At 60.0% G+C, this 24,021-nt stretch overlaps 1 protein-coding gene across 1 annotated transcript; it reads right to left on the bottom strand.

The window, feature by feature from the left end:
- GGT1 (gamma-glutamyltransferase 1) lies at nucleotides 1-23,161 on the bottom strand. Its single transcript, XM_054592872.1, has 13 exons — nucleotides 23,035-23,161; nucleotides 9,582-9,746; nucleotides 9,225-9,355; nucleotides 9,003-9,089; nucleotides 5,991-6,183; nucleotides 5,442-5,599; nucleotides 4,264-4,413; nucleotides 3,524-3,660; nucleotides 1,319-1,506; nucleotides 974-1,101; nucleotides 770-882; nucleotides 577-690; nucleotides 1-242 (listed from the first exon to the last, which is right to left on the bottom strand). Exons 2-13 carry the CDS (start codon nucleotides 9,740-9,742, stop codon nucleotides 96-98), a joined length of 1,707 nt encoding a protein of 568 aa, XP_054448847.1. The 5' UTR covers nucleotides 9,743-9,746; nucleotides 23,035-23,161; the 3' UTR covers nucleotides 1-95.
- Between the last annotated feature and the right edge of the window lie 860 nt (nucleotides 23,162-24,021).

Raw genomic sequence — 24,021 nt, 5'->3', positions numbered from 1 at the left:
TTTGCTGCTCACAAGAGAAGCCCATTCCCCAAAGTCTCAGTCCTGTGTAGGTATCTTGTCACTGGGTTGCGGTCGGCCTTGCCTGCGTGGCACACTCAGTAGCCAGCAGGCTCCCCGCCCTTCCTGGAGTCCGAGGCGGCTGCCCAGCCGTCAGCCGTGCGGACAATGGCCTGCACCACAGCGATGAAGGTGGATATGACCTGGGTGTGGTGGTGCCGGGTCTTCAGGGCCGTAGCCACTGCCTGGGGAGGAGAGGGGAGAGGGAGGCACCGGGGGTCCCAAGAACCCCTCTGAGCCACACACAAGCTTCACAGACGCAGATAAGACCATCTCTGGTAGAGTGGCCAGGAAGAGCAAGTTGGGGGCAGCTGGGCCTGTCGGGTCTCATTGGAACACGTGGCCTGGCCCTCATGGCACAGGGGCTCGAGACGGCCGGGCAGTGGGTGTGAAGGTCACCCGTTCCCGGCAGCAGGCACCAGCCATCATGCACCCCATGATGACCCAGGAGGCCCAGGGGTCCATCTCGGGATCCCCAGTGCCCCCGCACTGACTCGGCCTCCCCACCTCCCGCCCTACCTGGTCAATGTCTTTCTCCAGGGTTGTGGTGTTGGGCAGAAGCTGGTTGTGCAGCCGGGGTTCCTCGACCGCACGCTTCGCATCATAGCCGAACCACAGGCTGTTGATAATGGCCTACGCGGGAGAGTGGGGGGAAGATGGGGTCCGTGTGGCCCGAGGGCAGGGGCTGAGGGGACAGGCAAGTGGCACATACCAATGCAGTGGCTGTGGTGATCTGTGTGCCCCCAGAGGCGCCCACCACCATGAGGACCTGGCCATCCCGGTCCACGATAATCGCTGGGCACATGGACGAGAGTGGCTGCTTCCCTGAGGTCAGTGGGCAGTAGGAGACAGAGATGCTGGTCAGTGGCCTCCCTGGGACACCAGCCCCATCCCCACCCAACCCCCCATCCCACACCTGGCTTGATGAAGTTGGCCGGTGAGGGGAACACCCCAAACTGGTTGGTGATGTTCGGGGAACTGAAGTCGTCCATCTCATCGTTGAACAGGATCCCGCTGACCTGCGATAGCACCTTGGAACCGAAGCTGCAGGCCCGCTGAGTCAGACGGCTACGCCCTGCCCGGCCCGGGCTGGTCCCCACCCACCCACCCACCGCAGCTCCACCTTGTATCCCATGAGGTCCAGGGCAAGTTCCTACCAAGGTGGGGACTCAGTTTCCCACCATGAAAGGGGTCGATGGAGCCCCGCTTCTGAGACATGGGGGCACCCCCTGGCCCACCCAAGCCACCTGGAAACACCTACTAGAGGTTGATGGTGCTGGTGGCTGACACAGCGCTGCCATCCTCTGCAACCACGGACAGGTGGGCGGTGCCTCCATCATCTGGCGTGTAGTACTCAGGCTCATAGTAGGAGGTTGGGTGAGTGGTGTCATCGGAGATCCGGCCCCGGAGTTGGGCAGCAAAGAACTCGGAGCTCATGTTTCGGACCACCTGCCGAGACCCCAGAGTTGTCCTGAGGAGGCGGAGGGGTGGGAAGGGGCACAGGCTTGTGCAGGCAGCTCCCAGGGAGCCCCCAGCCATGGCTCTGACCACAAGCCTCCTACAGCCTCAGCCTCATGTGGCCCGTGGGCCCCCTCTCACCAGCCTCTGTCTCCGCTGCAGTCCAGCAACTCTGAATGTCTGTCTGTTTGTTCCCCAAGCCTCCGCTCTAGCCACACTCATTATTCATGGAGCTTGCACTGCGTGCCTGGCACGGGAGGATCAGTGGGGAACAGACAAGCAGGTCCCCACCCTCATGGCAGAAGGCAGTGACTTAAAGCCATGAGCCTGGATGGGCAGACAGAGAAGGACACACTCAGAGAGGAGAGGAGGAGAGAAGGGAGGAACCAGCAAGGACAACCCTTGGGGACCTAGCAGAGGAAATGCCTCCAGAAGGTTCCAGCAACACCCCTCAGATTAACTGATTAATCCAGGGGGGAAAGTTATAGCCTCAATCTACTTCCAAGGAAACAAAGTCATATCCAGGATGTGGACCATTCTGCAAGAAAACTGCCCTGGGCTTTAAAAATCCGCAAGAGAACCAAGGGGGCCATTCTAGGTTAAGGGGCTGGAGAGGCAGAACAGCAACGGCCAGTGCAAGCCCCACAGGTCCTGAGCCTTAACTCACTGGGAGCCGTACACAGGCATCTAACAGGTCAGGTGGCTCGAAGTATGCAGGAAAAGTCCTCGCTCAGGAGACACAATTTGAAGTGTGATATCTGCAACTTATTCTCCATGGACTCAGAACAAAACACAGGTGGCAATGGTGGAGGCAGACAGGAGAGGGCTCCAGAAGCGATGGAGCAGGCCAGGTTTGCTCTGAGGGAAGCAGAGGAGTAACACGGAGGTGGGGCGGCGGGGCGGGGGGGGGGGGGGGGGCGGAGTGGCTGGAGTGACAGCAGCACACGCTGCTCAGTGACCACCAGAAAGGGCGGGAGGCGGCTCAGGAGGCAGAGCAGCATGTTGGAAGGGCGTGGCTGAGCCCGTGAGTGGGTGAGCAGAAGGCCCGCCTTACCCGGGGGGAGGGCAGAGCGGGTCACCATGTGGTGGCTTCCATGACCTTAGGGATACAAGGCGCCAGGTCACTGCGCCAGGTGGCTACGGTGGGGAGTGGGGGTACAAAGTGGTCACCAGGGAGGAGAAAAAGCCTGGGAGGCCAGAGGGGCTCGGGGCAGCTGAGGCCCCTCCTGGGAGGGACTGGTCTGCACCCTTCCTCTCTTTGCCTAAAAGTGCAATCTCATCTGTGGCTCAGGCATTGCCTCCTCCAGGAAGGCCTCCCAGATCTTCACTTAGTGCTTCCTCAGCCCTGACTCATGCCTATGCCTGCATTTACCACCCTGCCTGCCCACACACTCAGAAAGCTGGGTGGGAGGGCTTTCTCTCCCAAAGAACCTCCACCTCCAGAACTGGGGGTCCAAGTAGGTAAGGAGGGATGTGAGGGGGTCACAGTGGAGGCCCGGCCTGGAGCTGGGGCAGCCAGTGGTGAGTGGGTCGGGCAGTGCAGGGCCTGGGGGCGGATCTGGAAGCCTAAGCTCCTGAGTGTGACCAGCTCGCAGGTGGCCAAGGCCTCTGCCCCCTGGAACGCCAGTCCTCTCCTCTAGCCCATCCTTCTCATCACCCCTGAGGGCTACGCCACCCCCTGCAGGCCTCACCTCAGCACTGACTGATCAAGAACCTTCCAGGCTGAGGGCACAACATATGCAAAAGCCTGGAGGCAGGAGTGTGGGGGAACAAGGGGGCTCTAACTGCTCATTGTCAAGTCTGTCACACTGTGAGCTCCCTGGGACAGAGGCTCAGATTCGGAGTCACCAGTCCATCCCATTACATAGTAGGCCTGCCACCAAAGTTGGTGAACATGAATTAATGAAGCAGGCAGGGGGCTTTATTAATCCATGTAGAATCCCAGGGAACCCCTCAACACCTCCGCAACTGGCCCCCCACCCATCAAGGGCCAGCCCCTGTCCCTTACCTCAGTCACATTGACAAACTTGGGGTCCCCGAGCAGGGTCCGCTTGGCGTAAGCGAACCGGAAGGCCTCCACGATGCGGTGGTAGGTCAGGCCCTTCTCCTTGGGTGTCTCCACGCTCGCCCGGGAGAAGTTGTATCCTGATGGCAGAGCCGGGCAAGTGTCAGCAGCCACAGGGTCCTCAGGACATCCCGGCTCAGCCGAGACAGCTGGGTGCCTGGAGTGGACTCATGCCTCCCTGAACCACCCGGCCCACCTTATGAAGAAGAACACTTTGCCCTGGCTGCTGTGGCTCAGTGGACTGAGTGCCACCCCGCGAACCAAAGGGTCGCTGGGATGGCTCCCAGTCAGGGCACATGCCTGGGTTGTGGGCCAGGTCCCCAGTAGGGGTTGCCAGAGAGGCAACTGCACCCTGAATGTTTCTCTCCCTCTCTTTCTCCCTCCCTTCCCCTCTCCCTAAAAATAAATTGAAAAAAAAAAAAAAAAAAAAAGAACATTTAATAACCAGCAGCAGTGGCTGCTTCAAGAAGGCAAGGCACCGCTGGGCCTGGGCCTCGCACACCCAGCCAGAGGGATGCCTGGTCTGCTCGGCCCAGACGATCTTCTGGCATTGGGTGTCTGCGAAAAGCCAGGCCCTGTTGCCCTTGGCCCCACTCCCAGGACACTGTTCCCCACCTCTCTCCCTCCCCGCAGGGCCTGGTCACTCAGCACTGGCCCCTGTAGGGCCGCGGTGGGTGGCTCACCCTGGAGGATGTTGAGGATGAGGGCCAGCACAGGCCCGCTGAGAGGGGCGCTGGGCACATAGAGCCGGGCGTCCCCAAGGCTGATGCTCAGGGGGTGCTCGATCAGCTCCGCGCGGTAGTTGTTCAGGTCCTTGGCAGTCACAATGCCCCCTGCAACCAGACAGCAGCTCCATGGCAGGGAGCGGACACCAGGATCGGGCTGCACTACTGGGGGGCAGGGCTGCCATTTGATGAGGATGGGGGCGCACCCCCAGGGGGAGCCTGTCCACCCTGCAGGGCTGCTGCCCCTTCACCTCCACACTGGCCGACCCTCCAGCGCCTCTGTCCTCCCAGAGGGTGCCACCTGCCCCTGGTCAGCCCAGACCAGCTGTCCTTGACCTGCTTGTCCCGCTGGCCTCCGGGTCGGCCATCTCTCTTCTCCGGCAGCCAGGGAGTCTTCGCTAAGTGGAAACAACCTGCTCATCTCCCCCTGCCCAGCCCCCTCCTGTGTCTAATCGGTGGGGAAAGGGAGGCTCCTAATTCTCTAGGGCTCCAGACAGACGAGTATTTACAAGCTCATTTCCAGCGTCAGTGGTAAAGGTCAAGGTGCCAATCACCCTCCTCCGTGACACACTGACAAAAATAATATATGAAGAAGACCACAGCTCAGGGAGAGAGCAGCAGCCTTGGGCTCCATCAGAACCTGCCCCATAAGGTTCCAACCACAGGACCCTGCATGCAGACTCTCCAATGTCTCTCTCACCAAGCCCACGCTCATCCCCTGTGGTCTTCCTGGAGAATTAACCAACCCCCTTCCAGGCTTTAGCCTGTACCCTCCCCCAGAAACACCCTTCCTCTCTTTGCCTATAAAGTGCAATCTCATCTGTGGCTCAGGCATTGCCTCCTCCAGGAAGGCCTCCCAGATCTTCACTTAGTGCTTCCTCAGCCCTGGCTCATGCCTATGCCTGCATTTACCACCCTGCCTGCCCACACACTCAGAAAGCTGGGTGGGAGGGCTTTCTCTCCCGAACTGTACCGTCTCTCTCAGCTTTGACCTAGCCAGGAGCTCTGGACCCATGGCCTGTCACTGACTGCAAACCCATCTGCGACCCTCCCCTCCCAGGAGCTCCTACTGGGCCCCAGCTCAGGGTCCTTTCTACGAAGTTCCTCACCCCAGATCCCCGAGGTCCCCCACTCACCGGCTGCCTGGATGTCCTTGACAATCTGGGCCGTGAGACTCCCATTGTAGAAAGCCTGGGCGCCCTCGGAGGCCAGCGTCTCATACGTGTCAGCCAGACGGGGCATGGTCACTCTGTCCCCCTCTCGCAGCACCTTCCCGCCCCGGCAGAACACCTCGCTGGGGCAGAAGAGGCTCCCGTGAGGCAGGCAGGTGTGGTGGACTTAGCCAGACCATCCCCACAGCCACCCAGCACGGGGAAACAAGGACAAAGGACAGCCAACTCCTGCCCACAGGCAGTGGCCTTGTCACTCAGGGCTCATCCTCCAGTGTCCAGCTCAGGCCTCCTGGAGTTCCCTGCTACTCAGGATACACAGGCCAGAATCCCAAGCACCAGGCTCGGAGTGTGTCCCCACGCATGATGGGAAGGGGCTGGCATCTCCAAGGAGCCTGTCCCTCCATCAGCACAGGTTCCTGGAAGCGCTCCATCAGCTAGCCACTCGCGGCCTGCAAGGCTGGGACCTGCCTGCCTCGCCTGTGCCCAGGGGCGGGCCGGCACGGGCGGACGTACCACAGGGCGGGCTGCCGCTCAATGGCAGCGCGGCTCCTCTCCAGGGCTGCCGCCAAGCCCTTTCCCACGGGGAAACCCTGCCGGGCCAGCTGGATGCTGGGCTGGAAGAGGCGAGCCCAGGGCAGCCGCCCGTGTCGCCGGTGTGCCAGCTCGTAGCCACGGATCTCACCAGGAACTGCCACCGACAGCCCCCCTGCAAAACGAGAGGGACACAATGGTGCCAGAAAAGGGACATTAGGGCCTCTCTCAGGCATCATCCCAGGCACCCCAGATGGGACCAGTGAGGCTTAGGAAGGAAATAGATTTTGAAATCATATCTGGATTTGGCAGGCAAGACTGCAGATCGGCCAGGGACGTCTAATGGGGCACGAGAGGGCCAGGTGGTAGTGTGTGCGTGGGGTTTTGCTGTCCCAGGCCTAGATGTCTCTTTCCGCAGGAGCCACCATGTCTAAAATCCTGTGCCAGGCTCGCAGGGGCACAATGAGGCTGTGGGGAGGCTGGACACGTGCCATCTCTCAGTCTGAGCCCCAGTCCTCACAGCCTCTCATCCCACAAGACTCAAGGGCTCCACCAGAACCTGCTGAAGTTCCCCATGCAAACCCAGGCCACCCTCAAGCCTGGGCCAGTCCTGAGGCAGGGGCCTCTTTTCTATTGTCCCAGCTAGGACCTGCTCCCAAATCCTCAGCCCGTTCCCTCTCTGGACCTGTTTTCCCATCTGACCATAGAGAGTTGTTTGTCTTCCTGCTCTGAACTTCGAGGAGCCCGTGACTGTACTGGAAACAGGTCCTGGGCCCCTCTGCCCACCGCGTCCTAAGCTGGCACTGACAGAAAGCTTCTGCCACAGCCCCCACCCTTAGGCCCCTCCTGCTTTCCCCCCTGAGGTGATCAGGGTCATTTCAGCAGCACCCAGGCTCGGTTCCAAGGGCTCAGTGGTTACAACATCTGTCTCAGGTCTGATACCCAGCACATAATGCCTCCCACCTGAAATAAATGCTGCCATAACCTCAGGCCAATCAGATCCCACAGCAGCCCGCTCACTGAGCTCACAGGGACCCCCACACTGCCAGACCAGGCCTCGCCTCGCCTGGCCTGATCCATCACTCGCCGCTCCTGCGTCACCTCTGTGTCACACACGCCTGGCTCTCCTCACTTCTCCCCACCCTCTCCTCTGTCTACACTCCCTCTCTTGGTGATCTGCCCCAGATCAGGCCTTTGGGTTCCATTTATATGCGGACAACTCCCAAATCGACTCTGTGGCCTGGCGTGCTCCCTGAGGGTCAGATCTGGGGGCATACCAGCCCGTCAGAAAAAGCCATCTCAAACTTAACACACCCAACACCCAAATTCTGACTGTCACCTTGACAGTCTCTGCCAGGGCCTCCCTGTCCTTCCAGGTGCAGACTGCAGACCCTCGGTTGTCAGGACGCCCAGCGCACGCGCCACACCCGCCCCGCCAGCAAATCCACAGCAAGCTCCACCTCCCATGTGTGTTCAGCAGCAGCCACCAACCACCACCCTCATCTCTCCCTGATCAGACCACCCAGACCCCCTGATGGATCACCTGCTGGGCAGGTGGCTTGCTTTCTGTCCCTTCCACAGAACCCAAGAAATCCCATCAGACATGGGCCAGATCCGCCACACCCCCACACTAAAACGGGAGCTATTCCTCAAGCTGGGGTCCTGACCCCTGGGTAGGGGACACCTCTACCTCTCTCGGATAAGAGGCACGGTCTTCTCAGTGACCCACAAGGCCTGACGCAACCTGGGCTGCTCTGTCTGACCCCGTGTCCTCATCTTCCTCCCAGACCCCCATGCAGCTTCCCCCACCCCACCCCCATCTCAGCATCTTTGCTCCGATGCCACCTCCCTGAACAACCTGGCCGCCCCTGGTGAATCCGCGCACACTCTGGCTTCTGCTTTCCCAGCAGCATGTGGCACACCCCTGCGTGCTCAGCCCCTTTTCTGCACCTGAAACATTGGCCTCGCCAGGCCATGGATTTCATCTGTTGCTTTTCTTTCGGGCCCCAGCTTGAGGAACAGCCCCTGACGCTTCAGGGGTAGCCAGTAAGTCCTAGTTATTAAATGAACCCCCAGTGCCCACAGGATGCTTGGTCCTTAAGATTCTAGCAACCTTACTCTAATTTCATTTCTACACATTTTGAGTTTTTCAATGGGTAAAAATTCAAAGCTTCTGCACTTTGGAGAGGACTCTAAAGGGGCTGTTCATAGTCGCAGTAGGGGAGCAGACTAGCTATGGCCCACGTGCCTGCCCCTCCTCCTCTTGGACCTCTTTTCCTGTGATCCGTGTGATCCATTTGACCGGACACCCTGCCATTCACCCCCTGCCCCTGACCGGGGTTGGGAGTCGGGAAGTGTGAGTCCTCAGAGCAGCACCCCCTGGTGGCCACTGGCTTCCCCTTCAACTGCTTGCAGATTTGGGGCAGGGTGGCGGGGGGGTCTCCTCTTTGCTTATGGCCAGAGTAGAAAACAGAAACTGCCCCCACCCCTGCCCCATATTCATCCTCACACATGAATAAATGAGTGACTTGGAGACCTGTGAAAAATGCAGGGTTTTGACAGCTGGCTTCATCACCACAGAGCTTGTGACCTCAGCTGGTTTGCATGACTTCCCTGGGACCCCGTGTCCCCACCCATAAAATGGGAACCAGCACAGCGCTCCCCTGGCTAAGCGTACAGGGAGGATCCAAGGGCCTCATCGGTGGAGAGGTTCTGAGCGGAGTGCGGGCCCCAGTGCCGCCAGGGATGGCAAGCTGTCGTAATGATAATTATTCTCTCTCTGTACCCGCACAGGGTGGCCCTGGAGAGGCCTGAGCAGAAACAACAGCTCTGTCCCTTCACTCTCCGTGATGATGGTCTTGACCATTCATTTTGGAGGATGTGATGGGACTGGGAAGAGATGGGAAGGTGGGACATCAGTGACTGCCAGAGCTGTCCCTAGCCCCTTAGGGGCGCCTTACACCTTCCCGTCCACGCCCTGAGCCTGCCCCTCACCTTCCCGCGACTGCTCCGAGCTGTTGAACATGTTGGTGGAGGCCCGCTCAGGGGCCACCTCCCGGGCGTTGATGACCTCCGCTTTCCCTGGAAGGAGAAGCAGGTGGGCAGGCTGGACCGACGTGAGACCGGGGGCCACCCACCCAACCGTGCTCGCCCCAGCCCAAATCCAGGCTGAGGCAGACACCCTGCCATTCACCCCCTGCCCCTGCAGGCACTCACGCGTGGTGCTGTTGTAGATGGTGAGGAACAGGCCGCCCCCGATGCCCATGCTGTGGGCGTTCATGAGCCCCATGCAGAGCAGGGCCGCGATGGCGGCGTCTACCGCCGAGCCGCCCTCCTGCAGCATGTCCCTGCCCACGGCACGTGGATGGGAGTGAGAACCTGCGGGCTCCCCAGCCCCACCTAACCCTGCCGCCCAACCTCCACCCCTGTCCGCTTAGGTCCAAGGAAAGGATGCCCCTTGCCCAGGCAGCCCATGTATAGGTAGGGAAACTGAGTCTGAGAGGGCAGGGTCTTGCCCAGGTCCACTTGCGGCGGTTGTCCTCCAGGGCCGCCCCCACACCCTGCCCCACTCACCGCCCGATCTCCGAGCAGTGCTTGGCGTCTGCGGCCACGGCTGCCCTGGGGTACACGTGGCTGGGCGGCCTGGAGGTGTAGGGCAGCCAGAGGGAGAGGCCCATGATGATGAGCACCAGGGCTGCAGCTAGCAAGGCCGCCACCACGTAACGCTTCTTCATGGTCCTGCGGGCAGGCAGAGGGGGCGGGGAGCGGGGTCAGGGAACCGTGCCAGCCTGGCCTCGGGCACATCCTGATCCTCACCCCCACGGGGCGCAGCCCAAAGTCAAGCCTCTGAAAGGTCCCTGCGTTTTCCCTGCCTGCCGCCCGGAACACGTGTGAGTCAGGTCACTCTGCCAGGAGCCCCTGGTCCCACCTCTGCCCTCCCCTATCCTCCCTGCCCGGTGAGAACCCCATCTCTAAGAGCAGGGGCCCCTCCTGGGAGCCCCCAGATTTGACATGAACCTGTTTCTGCAGCGCCCTGTCTGCCTCTGCCCGGGGACTGAGCCCTCCACTGCCACTAGGTTGCTCTAGAAGGGACAACTGTGGCCTGCTTTCTTCTGTGTCCCCACGTCATCTCAGAGCTCAGCACTGTCCATGGGGCCCCCAGAGCGGCCCGCCACAGAGTGTAGAGTTCAGCTTCCATCGCGCCCTCAAAGGGGACACCTGCAGCCCCTCCTGAATCATCGGATCGGCCACCACGGAGCAGGGGCCTGCCGTCCTGGACGGGTGGGAGCCCTGAGCTTTGCCTGGGGAGGTGGCCACAAAAGCTGGGAGAGTTTGGCTCAAACAGCTGGTGGCATAACTGGGGAAGGGGGGTCTCTCTCTCTCTCTCTCTCACTGCAGGCGGCTGCACCACAGAATCTGCTCCAGAGAGGTGCCCCGGCCATGTCGGTGACAGGGTATACCTGAAGCAGGCCCAGCCCTTCCCTGGGAGCTCTGGGAGGTTTCTCTGCCTCCAGACGAGCTCTGGAGTCAAAGGGGAGGCCGTGAGCTGCGCACGTGTTGGCATGAATTCTCCTAGCATTCCTTCTCCCCTGCAGGGCTGAGAGGGGGTTTGCACAGAGCAAGGCAGGGAGCGGCAGGCCCTTCCGTACAAGGCTTGCTGGGCGGTGTGCCATGTGACCAAGTGGTGGCGCCTCGCTGAGAGTGGGGGAGTGGGGGGCGGACGGGTCCTGGAGCCCGAGGCTCCATCCGAGCCTCGACTTTCCCCTTAGCTGCTGTGGGGCCTTGGGCAAGGAACCGACAATCTGTCCCATGGGAACGACAGAGGCAGTCCACTCGGGGATGCTGTGAAGATGAAGCGGATTGGAAAGTGTGCAACGCCAGGTAAAGGTTGGCCACGCCAGGTGATGCTGGGGGTGCCCCGCAGGCCTGCAGGCGGCAACTGAGAAGCTGCTCGGCCTCTTCCCCAATTTTTGCCCCGTTGACTTCCTTCCAGGCTGTGCTGAGAGTGACAGCAGTTACCCTTAAGGTCCCCGTGGTAGTGGCAGCAGATGAGGGACATGACCCCAACAGGGAGGAGAGGTAAGGTGACAGAGGCGCGGGGTCTCCCTCTCCCGGAGTCAGTTCCCTCCGAAGGGCAGATGTCTGTCGGGGACCTCCAGGCTGGGGCCCCCCTGGCTCACCTGTCCTCGTACTGAGAGCCCGAGGTGGTGACCCAGAGATGGCCTAGAAATGGAGCCCCCGCCCCGTGTGGGGGACATCCAGAAACCATCGTGGAAGGGCTTTCTCCTCCCCCTGCTGAGCGGGCGGTCACACAGCAGACCCCGCGTCCCCAGTGGGACTGCAGCCGCCCTCCGCTCCACCTTGACAGAATCTGGGCGCCAAGCTTCCGGCTGCACTCCGCACAGCCCCCTCCCCCGCCATTTCCTGCTCTTCAGTTCTCCGAAAAGCTGGCATAGGGCTCTCTCCAAAGTGCCAGCCAGGCCCTGCCCCTCGCTAAGGCCCCCAGGGACAGTCCATGCGCTCTGCCCTCCGCCTCTGCCAGGCCTGGCCACCCTCAGGACACACCCTGAGCCCTGTCGGGGAGCTGGCTGGGGCTGAGGGCTCCTGGTAGAGACAGCTGCGCTGGGAGGTCTGAGGGTCCTCAGGAGCTGACCGGCGCCACGCAGCGTCTGCTTGGGACCCAGCGCTTTCCCATCTCACGCGGTGGGGCAGGACTGGATAGGACAGGGGCCCCCACCAGAGTAGGCCGTGCTGGGTACCTTGGGGGCATGGCCTCATTTCTCCTGGGATTGGGGCCCTCCTCTGTCTCATCAGGCCCCTGGGGTGAGCAAGCCATGACTTCCTAAGGACCACGCTCCAGCTGCCCCTGTCCGCCCATCTGTCCATCCACCCACGCAAGGGCCCAAGTGGGCTTCCCGAGGCACAGGGGTACCCGAGAGGCTTAGACTTCCAGGGTGTGTGGGGAGGGAGTGGGAGGCGCTGTCCCGCACCCGCCCCACCCCCCGTCCTCACCCCCCCACGTCCCCCAGGGCAGGACAGCAGGGGGGCCTGGCTCAGCCCCCAACAGGCAGACATATCCTGCGTTTCAGGAGACACCCTGCTGGGGGACTGGGCTCCCATTTCCCACGCCCCACCTCAGGTTTTTCCCAAAGATTCAATAAACAATGGCCAAGCCCAAACCCCGGGTTCCCACATATCAGTATGAGAAAGGGAAACCAAGGCCAGAGGGGGGATTGGACACAGTGCCTGGCCTCAAACCCTAGCCCAGCTCCCTAGAACCCTGGTGGGCTTACCTGAGGCCCAGGGGCATCTGGGGCCCAGAAAACCTCCTGCTCCTCAGAAAACAGCTCTGGGCTGGGGCACAGCAGGGGAGAAAGAGGCAGATTTGTCTGCCTGGGAAAGTCTCAGCCACATCGAGGCTGGCTTCCCACTCCCTGGGAAGCCGGCTGTGCTGGGAGGTCTGAGGGACCTCAGGAGCCGGAGCCACGCCCACAGCTCCTGCAGAGCTGTTCAGGGGGGCCTTCGCACTGGGACCGAGATCTGGGGATGGGCATCTCCAAGGGGGAGCAGAGGCAGGGGGGCTGGGGGAACTCGCATGCTCACCTAGTTTCAGAGGGGACGAGAGGGCAGCCAGGGGCGCCCAGCACTCCCGTGGGGCCGCTGAGGCGTTTGAGTGGGGTGGAGCAGGTGGTCCTTTGAGGGAGGTCCAGCCTGGCAGGGAAGAAGGTCAAAGGCTCACCTTGCGTCAGCAAGAAGGCACGGTGACTCGGCCTGTCATCAGGTGACTAAAGTTCATGAGGACGTGGAAGGCGCTGTCAGGTGACAGCCATGCCTCTTGGAGTCCCCATGGCAGTGACAGCAGGGGAGGGCGCGATCCCACGGGGAAGGACTGGTGCGGTGACAGAGGCGGGGGTTCCCTCTGGGGCTCAGACCTTTCTAAAAGGCCAGCTACCAAGAGCCCCTCGGGGATCGGCGCCAGGCCCAGGGGCCCGGAGGGGCTCTTGAGGCAGCACAGCAGGAGTGCGCCCAGCGCCGGGCCTGGGACGCCTCGCCGCACCCACGGCCCTCAGCCTGGCACCAGGGGGTCTCTTGAAAATGCAGCCCGGGGCCCCGGGTCAGAGCCAGTTCCATCGTCTGTCCAGGAATACTGTTGCCTCAGGCCCAAGGAACCGCCTGAACAGCCTGCAGAGGCAGGGCCCAACCTGCGCCAAGTTGCTGAGTGTCCCTGACCAGCCCACCAAGGACGTCCTCAGTCAGGAGTGGCTCTGGCCTGGCCCCGGGAACCTTGGACACTACTCCCCTCTTCCCCATGCTGTTATCTGCTCAGGGCAAGGACAAGGATCTGCCGCTTCCTCAGCTGTGGCTCCCACCGAGCTCCCTAGCCAGTTGTGTCTAAGCTGCTGGAAGCCCCCAGAGCCCGCCTCTAACATTGAACCCGCAACCGCCCTCCTCGGCTGCGCCCTCTCATAGACGGGAGCTATCGGAGCTGAGCAGACAGTGCTGCCTGCCCTGGGTCACACAGCCCAAGCAGACCTCGTTCTGCCGCCTCCTGCCCTTGAGCAGGGCAGAGATGCTAAAACTGAACAGTTTGCCTGGGCATCACCCCAAAGGCAGATCAGACTGACTGGGAAAACGAACAGGGAAGGAGCCAAGGCCCAAAGCCCAGGACGTATCCCCAGGGGCTGGACACCAGCCAGGAACGCAGGGGATTTGGCCCTGCCTGAGTGGCTCATTGCGGGGCGGTCAGCTGGGAGGGTCTGCATGGCGGCCATAGGGCTGTGTCCCCAGCCTGAGCCTGCTCAGCAGTTTTCTCCTTCCCTGGGATGGCGTGAGAGCAGCAGCAGCAGCTGCAGCAGGAGAAGAAGAAAGTCTGCGTGGGCAGAGGGTGGCCCAGCCCCCACAGGTGACCCCAACAGGGAAACCCTGGGCGCAGGGAGCTGCCTGCCATGAGGCACAGCCATCTGTGCCTGCAGCAGCTGTGGGTCCCGGGGAGGGGGGACAAGAGGGAAGGCGGCTCATCAAAGGCCATGTTAACAGAAGCATGACATACAGAACAGAGAAAGCCCCTTCTCAGTGTTGAGCAAGTCACATTCTGTCCTGGTCCGCCTCCCCTAACATACAGAGAGGCGGCCCGGGGGGAATGGGTCAGGGAGAGCCATGTCATCCCAGGTAAGGCTTCGGGGGCCAGGCTGCAGGTCTTCTGCAGTCCCTACGCCTCCTGCCCTGGGCACAAAATGTGGTGAGCTCCCCATCCCCAAGGATGTGCAAGTCTCACCGCCCCCAAAGAAACTAACTGCCATTAGCACTGCCCCCTCGCGCACACACACTCACCCCCGAGCCGAAGTTAGGTTGAACCTCACGAGTCCCCAGGACACGGCAGAGACGGGCATGAGGAAGAGGGAGACAGAGCAGCCAGCCCGGGGTTTCTCTGTCAATCCTTCAGCCCAGACTGATGGCTGTGCCATCGCAATCCCAGAGCCGCAGGGTTGAAATTGGGCCACAGCCCCAAACCCGTTAATAAACAGGAAACTGAGGCTTAGGTAGGAGCAACCTGGCCAAGGTCAGATGGCCCCCAAAGCCGCATGGACCGGGAGATGGACCCAGGACCCACTCTGCTGGCCCCACCACAGCCTGCCTGCAGCGAGGGGCCACCTACCTCAGGTATGAGAGAGAACCCAGGTCCTGGCGGCTTCCTTAGCCCTGGACAGGAAGCGTCTCAGAGTCGGGATCGCTCTCCCCCGCTGCCCACCCTAGGGGAATAAGGTTGAGGACCAGATAAAGGCCTCTTCCTCGAGAATCGGTGATCGCCGTGTGCTGGAGACCAATTGAAATGTGCCCGAGGTGACTAGAAAGGGGTAGACACACCCTAGAGCTGCACAATTGCCCTTGCATAACCCACCCTGCCCCACCTCCACTACAGCCGCAAGTCACAGCCCCAGGGGGGCAAGCCTGGACCGGGAACACACCGCCCGACGCCCTCTGTGACTCCCTCACCCTAGGCTGCCAGATCCTTCTAGACCTCAGTTTCTCCATCGTGCACTCTTCCCTCTTAAATCTGAAAAGTCTATTTCCTGGGCGCTGTAGCTTCTTCAAAGCCTTCTTCAAAGCCTTTGGAGAAGTCAGGTGGCTCCACCCAGGCTTCCTCCACCCACACCTGTGGCAGAGTGAGCCAGAAAGCCTGGACAGGCAGTCTCAAACCCACTCACCAGACAAGCAATAGGCTCCTAGCCCTGACCCCGCCAGACAGAGAGCCGAGGGTGCTGCCCACCTGTGGCCCCCCTCTGCCGAGCAGTCCACCGGAGCCCTACCCGATCACCCTGAGCGGCAGCCCACCCCATCACGCAGGAGCGTAGACTGAAGCCGGGAGTGGAAGGGGGGCTCCTGCGGAGCAGGGCCAGCACATGGCAGAGCTGGGGCTGGAACCCACGCCTCCGGATGGTCCCGGGAGGCCCCAAGTCCAAGCTCCCCCAGCTCCCAATGTCTGGCAGCTCAGAGAGGGCAAGCTGTGCTTTGGGGTAGCACAGCTCCAGGGCATAGCCGGAGCCCATCCCATCCCAGCTCACCTGGCTCCGGGGCTGGTCCTCCCACTGCACTCCAGCACAGAACTGAGTTCCAAAGCCCGGCTGTGACCCAGCTCCTCCCCGCCTCTCCGTGCTGGCCTGGGGTGGGGGAAGGCTTTAAAGGCACAGGAACCTGTCCAGGTGGGAAGAGGGCTGGCTCTTGGTCCTGTCCCCATGGCTGTGTGGCCTGGGACAGCTGCTGGCCTCTCTGATCCCATGGGGTCCCAAACCCTGAATGATAGACCTGAGCTTTGAGGCTGAGCAGGTTTGGGTTTCAAGAAGAGACAGGTCAGACCAAGGGTTTCCTGAGAGGAGGTGAGCTCCTCCCCAGCTTGCGATGTCCAGAGAGGGCTCACACAGCACTGAGGTGCAGCCAGGCGCCGGCGCCAGCAGGGATCAGAAGTGAAAGCGTCGGCTACCTCTCCAAGCCTCAGGAGCCTGATTCTCTCTACAGCTTCGGGGTAGGGGCTGTACCTCTAAGTGCGTCCTTTCCCTAACCCTTGGGGCTGTAGGTGGAGTGTCTAGAGGCTGTCACTCCAAGGACCCTGGTCACTTGGACTGAAGGGAGTCACATGACCCAGGGGAACCTTTCCTTATCTCCCAGCTTTCTGGGGTCATGAGCAGGCAGAGTGACGGAGGACACTGGCAGTGGGGGTGAGAGGTGGGTCACCGTTCACACCCACTCCTGCTCCCGCCCATCAAATGACATGGGGTGGGTGTCCCCACAGGGCTGGCTGGCCTCAGGCTACCCGCTGGGGTCCACAGCGGCCTGCTGCCTGCCACAATGGTCACCGCTAGCACAGCCCTATCTTGAATTCATTCATTCTTCATTCACTCAGCCATCTATCTAATCCTGGCCCATCTAGATTCTTCCCTCCAGGAGCCCCCAGCCAGGCTGCAGACGGAATAATATGGTCTGCCAAGAAGGAGGAAGACCCCAGGGCCCTGAGGGAGAGGCTGGCGTCATGGGAGTTGGGGGAAGCCGGGCAGAGCTGGGGTCGGCCTGGCGAGGTCAGGCGGCGAGAACAACTTGAGCCTGGAGGCCAGGCCTTGGCGGCACCTCCGGAAGCATTGAGAGTGCAAGGGAGACTTGACCTCCATGGGCCCTTCCCAACCCCTGAGGTGTCAAGGCTGGAAAGGGAGGTGGCTGAGCTCAGACCTTGAAGGACAGGCATTTGGACCTTGAGAGCCCAGGGAGGCTGATGAATGAGTCACTGGGCTGGGTAACCCATTAACCCCGGCTCACTCATTAAGACCCTGGTGGGTGACCATTAGCTCCTTGGCTGGCCCTGCAGTGGGCAGGGGCTGCGGGAAGCAGGGAGTGGTGATGGGGGCATTGGTTGCGGACTAGCCACCTGCAGGGCTGAGCTCTCTGCGTCCCTGTTCTTTGAAGAGCTTTCCTGGGCCAAGCTGGCCTCTGGCCCGGGGCAGCCGTGACAGGCGCACATGGGGTGCCACCCTACTATCCTGGTGCTTTTCATCTTCTAATCGCCCCCCGCTGTGCTGGCACCAGCACCCCAGCGTGCCTCCAGGCCCTGGCCAGACAGGAGGCTCGAGGGGGTGCCTGGCCTCTACCCACCTTTGAGAAATGGGCCCACAGTGGCCTCCAAGGCCGTTCCTGTTCTGCGGGCTTGTGTCTGCCTCACCTCTGTGCCTGGTAAAACAAGGAACTGGGGGGAAGGAGGGTGCTCCCAGCACAAGGAAACTGTGGCCAGAGAGGATGAAGGATTGCTCAAAGCAGGGCAGTGACCCAAGGTAGGGGGAAGGCCCCAAACCTGCTTCCTCATGTGGCCTCTGCTGCGCCACACCGTGCTGCCGGGGCCTGGGAGCAGCTGGGCCTGAGTTCTGCGAAGTGCCCGGTGAGCCTTGTGCCCGGGGGGATGCTGGTAGGGACACAGTCTCCCAAAATGTGATCATGAGCATGACAGGGAGCGGGCTGGACAGGCAGGTCTGATCAAGATACAAGCAGCGCCTGATCCGCTCCAGAACCGCTGGGACAGGGTTTCAGACCTTGCTGGGAGCCAGGAAACCTGATACTGTCCCACATGTTTTGTGTCTCCTAGGATCTGCCCCAAGGAGACATTTGGAAAACAAACTGACCAAAAGCGACTGCACATCCAAGCATCACAGCATCTTAACTTTAGGGTCACAGATCCCAAGCGTGTAGTCTCTAATCTCCCATCTCCAGCACTTCCACCTGCCCCAATGGGGAACTCACGGTCTCTAAAAACAGTGAGACTGCTTGGTTGGCAAGTTCTTCCCAGTGTCAGGCCCCAATGTGCCTTCTTAGAATGCTTTCTGCAGCTATTGCGAGTCGGCCTCCTTCAGGTGGCCTGCGTGCCACTGTCTGAGGCCACAGAACAGAGAAGCAGGGGCCACCCGGTGGCTACTTGGCCACAGCCTCTCAGAGCCATGCAGACCACTCGAAGGGTGGAAGGAAGGCTCCAGCTTGGGGAAGGGGCTGAAGTTGCCCAGGGGTGGTGGGGCGGTGAGCTCTGGCCAGCTGCAGGCACGGGCAGAGCCCCCGTATGCCCGGAGCCAGGCCACCACCCCTGGCGCCGTTTCCGACATTTGCCATTTCAGCACCCACCTTCGCTGCAAGGATGGAGCCTGGAGCATGGCCAAATACATGGGCCTCCAGGGGTATCAGCTTGTTAACACCTGCGAACGACCAGCAGCAGGGCCAGTCTGCCACTTGGTAGATGAAACCCAAGTCCCAAACTCAGAGGCAGGATGGCAGCATGACCAAGGGCATGGGCTCTAGGGCACCTAGGTGCAAACTTGACCCTGGCCATGGATGGCCCAGGGTCGCTTGTCCCTGCCTTAGTTTTCTACCTAGAGAGCAGAGGTAACGGAAGTGGTAGTTGGGTGGATTTGTGGTAGGCAGTTAGACAGACATGAGCAGAACAGGGGCAGCGGGCTAGGTACAGAAGGTCACCAGGGCAGAAAACCCTGGGTGCCTAGCAAAGGGGAAAACTGAGAAAATGAGGAACTCGCCCCCAGGGTGATCTTCCTCCCCTGGCATATTGCTGGTCATTGGGATTAGGTCCCCTCACCTTTCACATCACTGGCCATGCAATTTGGACTCCCGCCAGACCTCTCCTGCCTGGGCATGTCACCAGTCATTCAGTAGGCCCACTGGGAGGAAGACCAAGAAGCTGAAGAGGGGCCTCGGACGACTCCCAGAAGCCCTGGCCTGCCTACCCCCTAAAGTATTCACCCCCGGAGATAACATCCAGGCTACAGCTGGGTTTCAGCTCCAGACCCAAAAAAGCAGCAAAAGCAAGTGAGACTACAGCTGGGTTTCAGCTCCAGACCCAAAAAAGCAGCAAAAGCAAGTGAGGCCATGGTTGCCATCAGGACCTGCTGCACTGACTAATAGCTGTCCCCTCAACCCCTGCCCTGCCCTGGCACCCACCTGTGAGTAGAGACCCTGGCCCTGAAAGGACACACCTGAGAAGGTGATGAATATTCGATTGGGATCCCCTCTAAGACCTCCACATAAATACCCGGGAGAGGATGTGCAGCACCACGCCCTCGCCTTCCCCGCCGTCTTCCCCAGGCACGTTTTCCTTTCCTCTCTTCTCCTACCCTCCAGGGGCCCTTCTTTTGCCTCTGTAACGTGTTTCCGGAGCCGATTCCTTCTGCGGCTCACTTCTTCTAGCTCTGTGACTTTCCAAAAATAAACTTCTCTTAAAGAGTCTTGACTTTGAATTCCTTCTTAGCCAGAACTCAAGTACCCAGGTTGCTGAACCGAGGTCCCATCTGATTCCACCAGCCTAACACCTGGTGAGGTTTTGCTACCAACAGATTCAGTGAGACAGTGCACAGGCAGTACCTGCTACCTCCATGGCTCCAGCACCCAGGCCTGCAGCTGCCTCTGTCCCTGCCTGATGAGCAGCTCCGAGCTTAGGGGTCATAAGTGCCCTACTCCTGGCTGCCCGGTTCTTCTTGCCCACAGACCCTGCGCAGGTAGCATTTATCACACAACCTTGTAATCATCTGTGGTGTCTGGGAGCTCCGGGCATTGGGGGAGGAAGTCTGGGTCTCCTCCGCTCCCGAGACCCCACCCCTGCTCATGGCCCGGACTCCCTGAGACCAAGTGCTTTTGTCTTCATGGCTGTGGCCTCAGGGGTCCCACACCCAAGACCGCTTGTCTCCTCACCACAGCTCCTAGCCTCCTTGACCCTGCATGGGCTAAGTGGATGTGTGGTTTCACTAATGACAAAACCACCCCACGTATTCCATGCATACCCTGCTCAGCTTGCCCGGGCCTCCAGGAGCTCCGCCTTCACCCCCTGGAAAACAAAAAAAGGGCCACATACTAAACCTGACAAGCTCAGGGGAGGTCTATATGGTAGCCTTACAAACTCAGAGACCTAAAATGGCCACATAGCATTGTCTGAAAACTTTCTAACTCAAATCAAGTCATGGTGGGTAGTCATGTCCTAGGCTAGTAGTATGTTTCTTGACACAGGTCAATCTTTACCTTAACTGAGTCTGTCCGTTGTCTTATTGCATCTACGATAACACACCTTTAGAATGTTAGGGTAATTTCCTTTCTCCAGACCCCTCAGGGCACAATCTCCCACCAAGGCTAGAGACCACAGAACCCCTCATTGTTGTTAACCGTTGACTATCCTATACCCTTATACCTATGTAGAAGGAGTATGTGTACATCCGTTTAACTTTTTATCCAATTCCAGAGATTCCCCCCACCCCCACCCCTGCAGCCCTGCTTTGCTTTGTCCTGCCTCCTTAATCCATCACCAATGAATATCATGTGACCACCCTAATGTCCTTCCCCTTGATGCTGATGTATAAAATAAGTGGTAAAACTGCCGAAGTCCATTGAGATTTTCCTTCCTAGCAATTGTGATCAGTTTGGCTCAAATAAAGTCATAAAAATTCTTACAGGTTTGGAAGTTTCTTACATTGACACCGTTTTTGCAGTACCCCCTTGGCCTCTTTCGCTTCTGCAAGGGGGACTCCGTTACTCTCTGGCTAAGTCGTGATCAAACATCCTGTCGCCTGGTGTTCAGATGCCTCAGACTGACACATGCCCAAGCCTGAGCTAAGCAACTAACCTCCCCAGGCCTCCCCTGGCCACTGTAGCCAGAGTCTAGCCTAGGCCACCCCCGCATCCTCACTCCTCCCATCCAGTGGCCCCTGCCTCTACACCCACTCTGGGCCGCATCGGACCCCCCGCCCTGCCCCATCTCCCCTTGGACTGCCCCTTCTCACCTGGCAACTCCTCGTCAGGGCTCCCAGCCCTTCTTGCGGCCTCAGTAGAGTTTCCCTAATGCAGCTCCAGTGCTCAGCCTGCTTAGCCCAACATGCCCCTCCCCCACCGAAAACCCTTCAAAATCCCCCTTTGGTCCAGATAAGGTCTTGCCTTGCTGGGTCTCCACCCCTTCTTCTGTGAGCTCTCCCCCGGGACTTCATGCTAGCGCTCTTCTTTCAGGCCCCAACCTCAGCGTCACCTCCAACAGAAGCCCTCCTCCACCTCTCGGTCAGGGGCCCTTCTGGGCCCCTGCTGTGTGGAGTAGCCCCCCCACCCCCCGCCTCTGTGGGTAGCTATCGTGTGGACTTGTGTATCTGCCTTAGTCTCCGCAGCGCCCGCAGTGCCCAGTGATTGTCACCGAATGGAAGGATGATGGCTTCTGGTGCCTGGGTGGGTTCAGGATAGCGCCATGGGAGAGTCGTTGGTAAAAAGAGCAGCCACACGTGACCCAGCACGGCTGTGTGCCAGACTCTTTCCTTCCTCTGTCCAATCCTACAACACCTTTGCTAGACGGGCATTTTATTTTCCCCGTTTTACAGGCGAGGAAACAGGTTTGCAGAGGTTGAACAGTGTCTGCTCAAATTTCTGTCTACCCAGGAGCTCAGAATGTGACTTTATTTGGAAATAGTCTTTGCGGGTGTCATTACTTCAGATGAGATCATATTGGGGTCGGGTGGAGCTCTAAAGCCAATGACTAGTGTCTGTGAGGAGGCCTTGTGAAAAGAGAGAGATAGGGGGGCTCGGAGGGAAGGCCATGTGACCGCGGGGGCAGAGTGACGCAGCCGCAAGCCAAGGGAAGTTAAGAACTGCCGGCAACACCAGGAGAAGACAGGGATTCTTTCCTGGCGCCTTCCAGAGACAGCATGTCCTGCCGACGCCTTGATTTCAGACTTCAGCCTCCAGAGCTGTCAGAGAATCAATTTCTGTTGTTTTAAACCACCAAGTTTGTGGTAATTTACTCTGACAGCCACAGAAAACTACTACAGCTGCCTACTTCACCTACGTTTGCACACCCCACAGGTGGCATATCCAGGGGGTTTGAATCCAGGTCCTGAGCCTGCATCTGTGGTCCCCACGGAGATTCCTGGTCCTACAGAAGGCTGACATGCCGCCTTTGCAGAGCCGGCTCCTGGAGATGCTACCGCCATAGAGCAGCCATCTGCTTCCCTTCTCCTAGTGAGGGCCAAACCACCCTACATCCTTCCTTGCAGGGGCTGGCAAGAGACTCAGTGTCATCTGGCTACTTGTTGAAGTATCATCGGCCTTGGGCTTGGGCTATCCCCCTGGTGGAGAAGCTAAAAGGTCTAGTTCCAGTCACAGCCACAGCCTTTCACCCAACCTGCTGAGTCATCAGGACCTTGGTTTCCTGTCACTTCCTCTTGGCCACATGGGTGGCCAAGGGCTTGGGAAGCCAAAGGCATGGTGGTCACTGCTACTTATCTCGTGGTTGCCTACAGAAGGGCCTGAGGTCTGGCTCTCTGCCCCCACCAACTCTCTGGTTCTCCAGTCTCTCCCTCACTGGCTGCCCAATGCGTAGGGCTGCCCCAAAAGACCTGTCATGAGCCCCTAAACTTCCACCTCAGCCCCGGCGGCTGAGAGGGCAAATTCACAGCCCCCTACCCCATGGCGTCTCCACAAACACAGCTCTGCCACCCAGGACGACTCCAGGGAGCGGGGCCAGCAGCCCAGTCAGGGACACATGAAGACTGGCGGGGGAGAATGACGCCTCCATGCCAGATGTCACAGCTCTGGCTCTGGGGGCTCCTGTCCAAGTCAGGTGAGGCCAGAAAGGGTCCTCAGGAGCCAGCTCAACTTAACCACCTCCAAGAGAGGGCGGAGGGAAACCCACCAGGACCACCCTCCCTCCACTCCTGGAAAAACGTCCTCTCGGCATCCCCCAGCCAGGGACACAGAGGGTGGGGTGGGGGGTGATGGGTAGGCTCCGCCAGACCCTGAGCTCTGCGCACGCCCCCCTAGGCCACTGCCCGGTTAGCCCCTTTCATGATGCGAGGCTCAGCCCTCCTGTTTCTTATCCCCCGCACCCTCCTCTCAGTCTCCTCACTTTTGAGGTGACAATATCCAGGCCTGGCTCACCCCCTGGAAGGATATGGTCAGGATCTGGGAGTCATCCCAGCTCTGGCTTCAGCCCTGAGGACGTGGGAGAGGGAGAGGAGTGTCTTACCAAGCTGCCAGCTCTGGGCAGGGGGTCTGAGCAGTCCCTGCGGCTCTGGAGCCGCTGCTTGAGTCTCTGGCCCTGTCACTACCACGTCAGTTTGGAGACAGTGCCTTGGCCCTAAGGGAGGCCTGCCAGGCAGTCCTGCAGGTTTGCCAGAGAGGAAACCTGTGGTGCCAAGGTGGCCCCAGGACAGCGCTGGCTACGGAGGCGGGATGGGAGGCCAGCAGTTCTCAGGACAGAAGAGAGTCCAGGACAGGAAGGCCCCAGGAACAGGTCCAGTGGGGGTGCCCGAGGCAGCAACAGAGGCGGAGGTTCGGTGAGCGGTCAGGGGATGAGGACACCGCCTTGTCCCAGGGGCTCAGCCCCGGGAGGCCACAGAGCCCGACACCCTGTCCCCAGACTCACTCTTGGGCAAGCAGTGCATAATCTAACGGAAGGAGCCTGACCCTGCCCTCATTTCACTATGTGCCCTTGGACAGTCTCCCTTCACCTTCCCACCACCCTTTCGGCACCTGTGTCCAGATTCACTAACCTCACAGGCTGGACACGACCTTCTTGCTGTGGCAGTTGGGGGCTGGAGCCTAGTGCCCCAAATGCCTTCTACCCAAGGAACATGAGAGGCCCAGAGCTGGGAACACTCTTTGAGATGGGCAGGCCCTAGTTCAAGCCGGGTCCTGGAGGAGTCAGAGCTCCCCCCTTCTCACACTGCCTACCCACCTCTTATCAGGCAGGAAAACCCAAAGGCAGGAGCAGGTGCCACTTGCCCGCTGCCAGCCTGCCCAGAGCTGGGCTTAACCATTAACCAGCATTCCTCATCTCGTTTATCTCCCAGGGCTGAGATCAGAGGCCTGGGTCAGAGGGGGCCAGCTCCACCCTACCTGCCCAGGCCTGTCCCTAACCAAGCAGGGAGGGGCAGGAAATACTTGTTATTAAAGGGGTGTACGGGTCAGATACTACAATTGCTGTCTGCTGGGGTGATTCCTGAAAGTGTGT

This window comes from Pteronotus mesoamericanus, unplaced genomic scaffold, assembly GCF_021234165.1.
Source record: "Pteronotus mesoamericanus isolate MK-2021 breed Mesoamerican mustached bat unplaced genomic scaffold, CSHL_Meso_final scaffold_371, whole genome shotgun sequence".
Taxonomy (NCBI): domain Eukaryota; kingdom Metazoa; phylum Chordata; class Mammalia; order Chiroptera; family Mormoopidae; genus Pteronotus; species Pteronotus mesoamericanus.
This window is presented reverse-complemented; position numbering and strand designations above follow the sequence as displayed.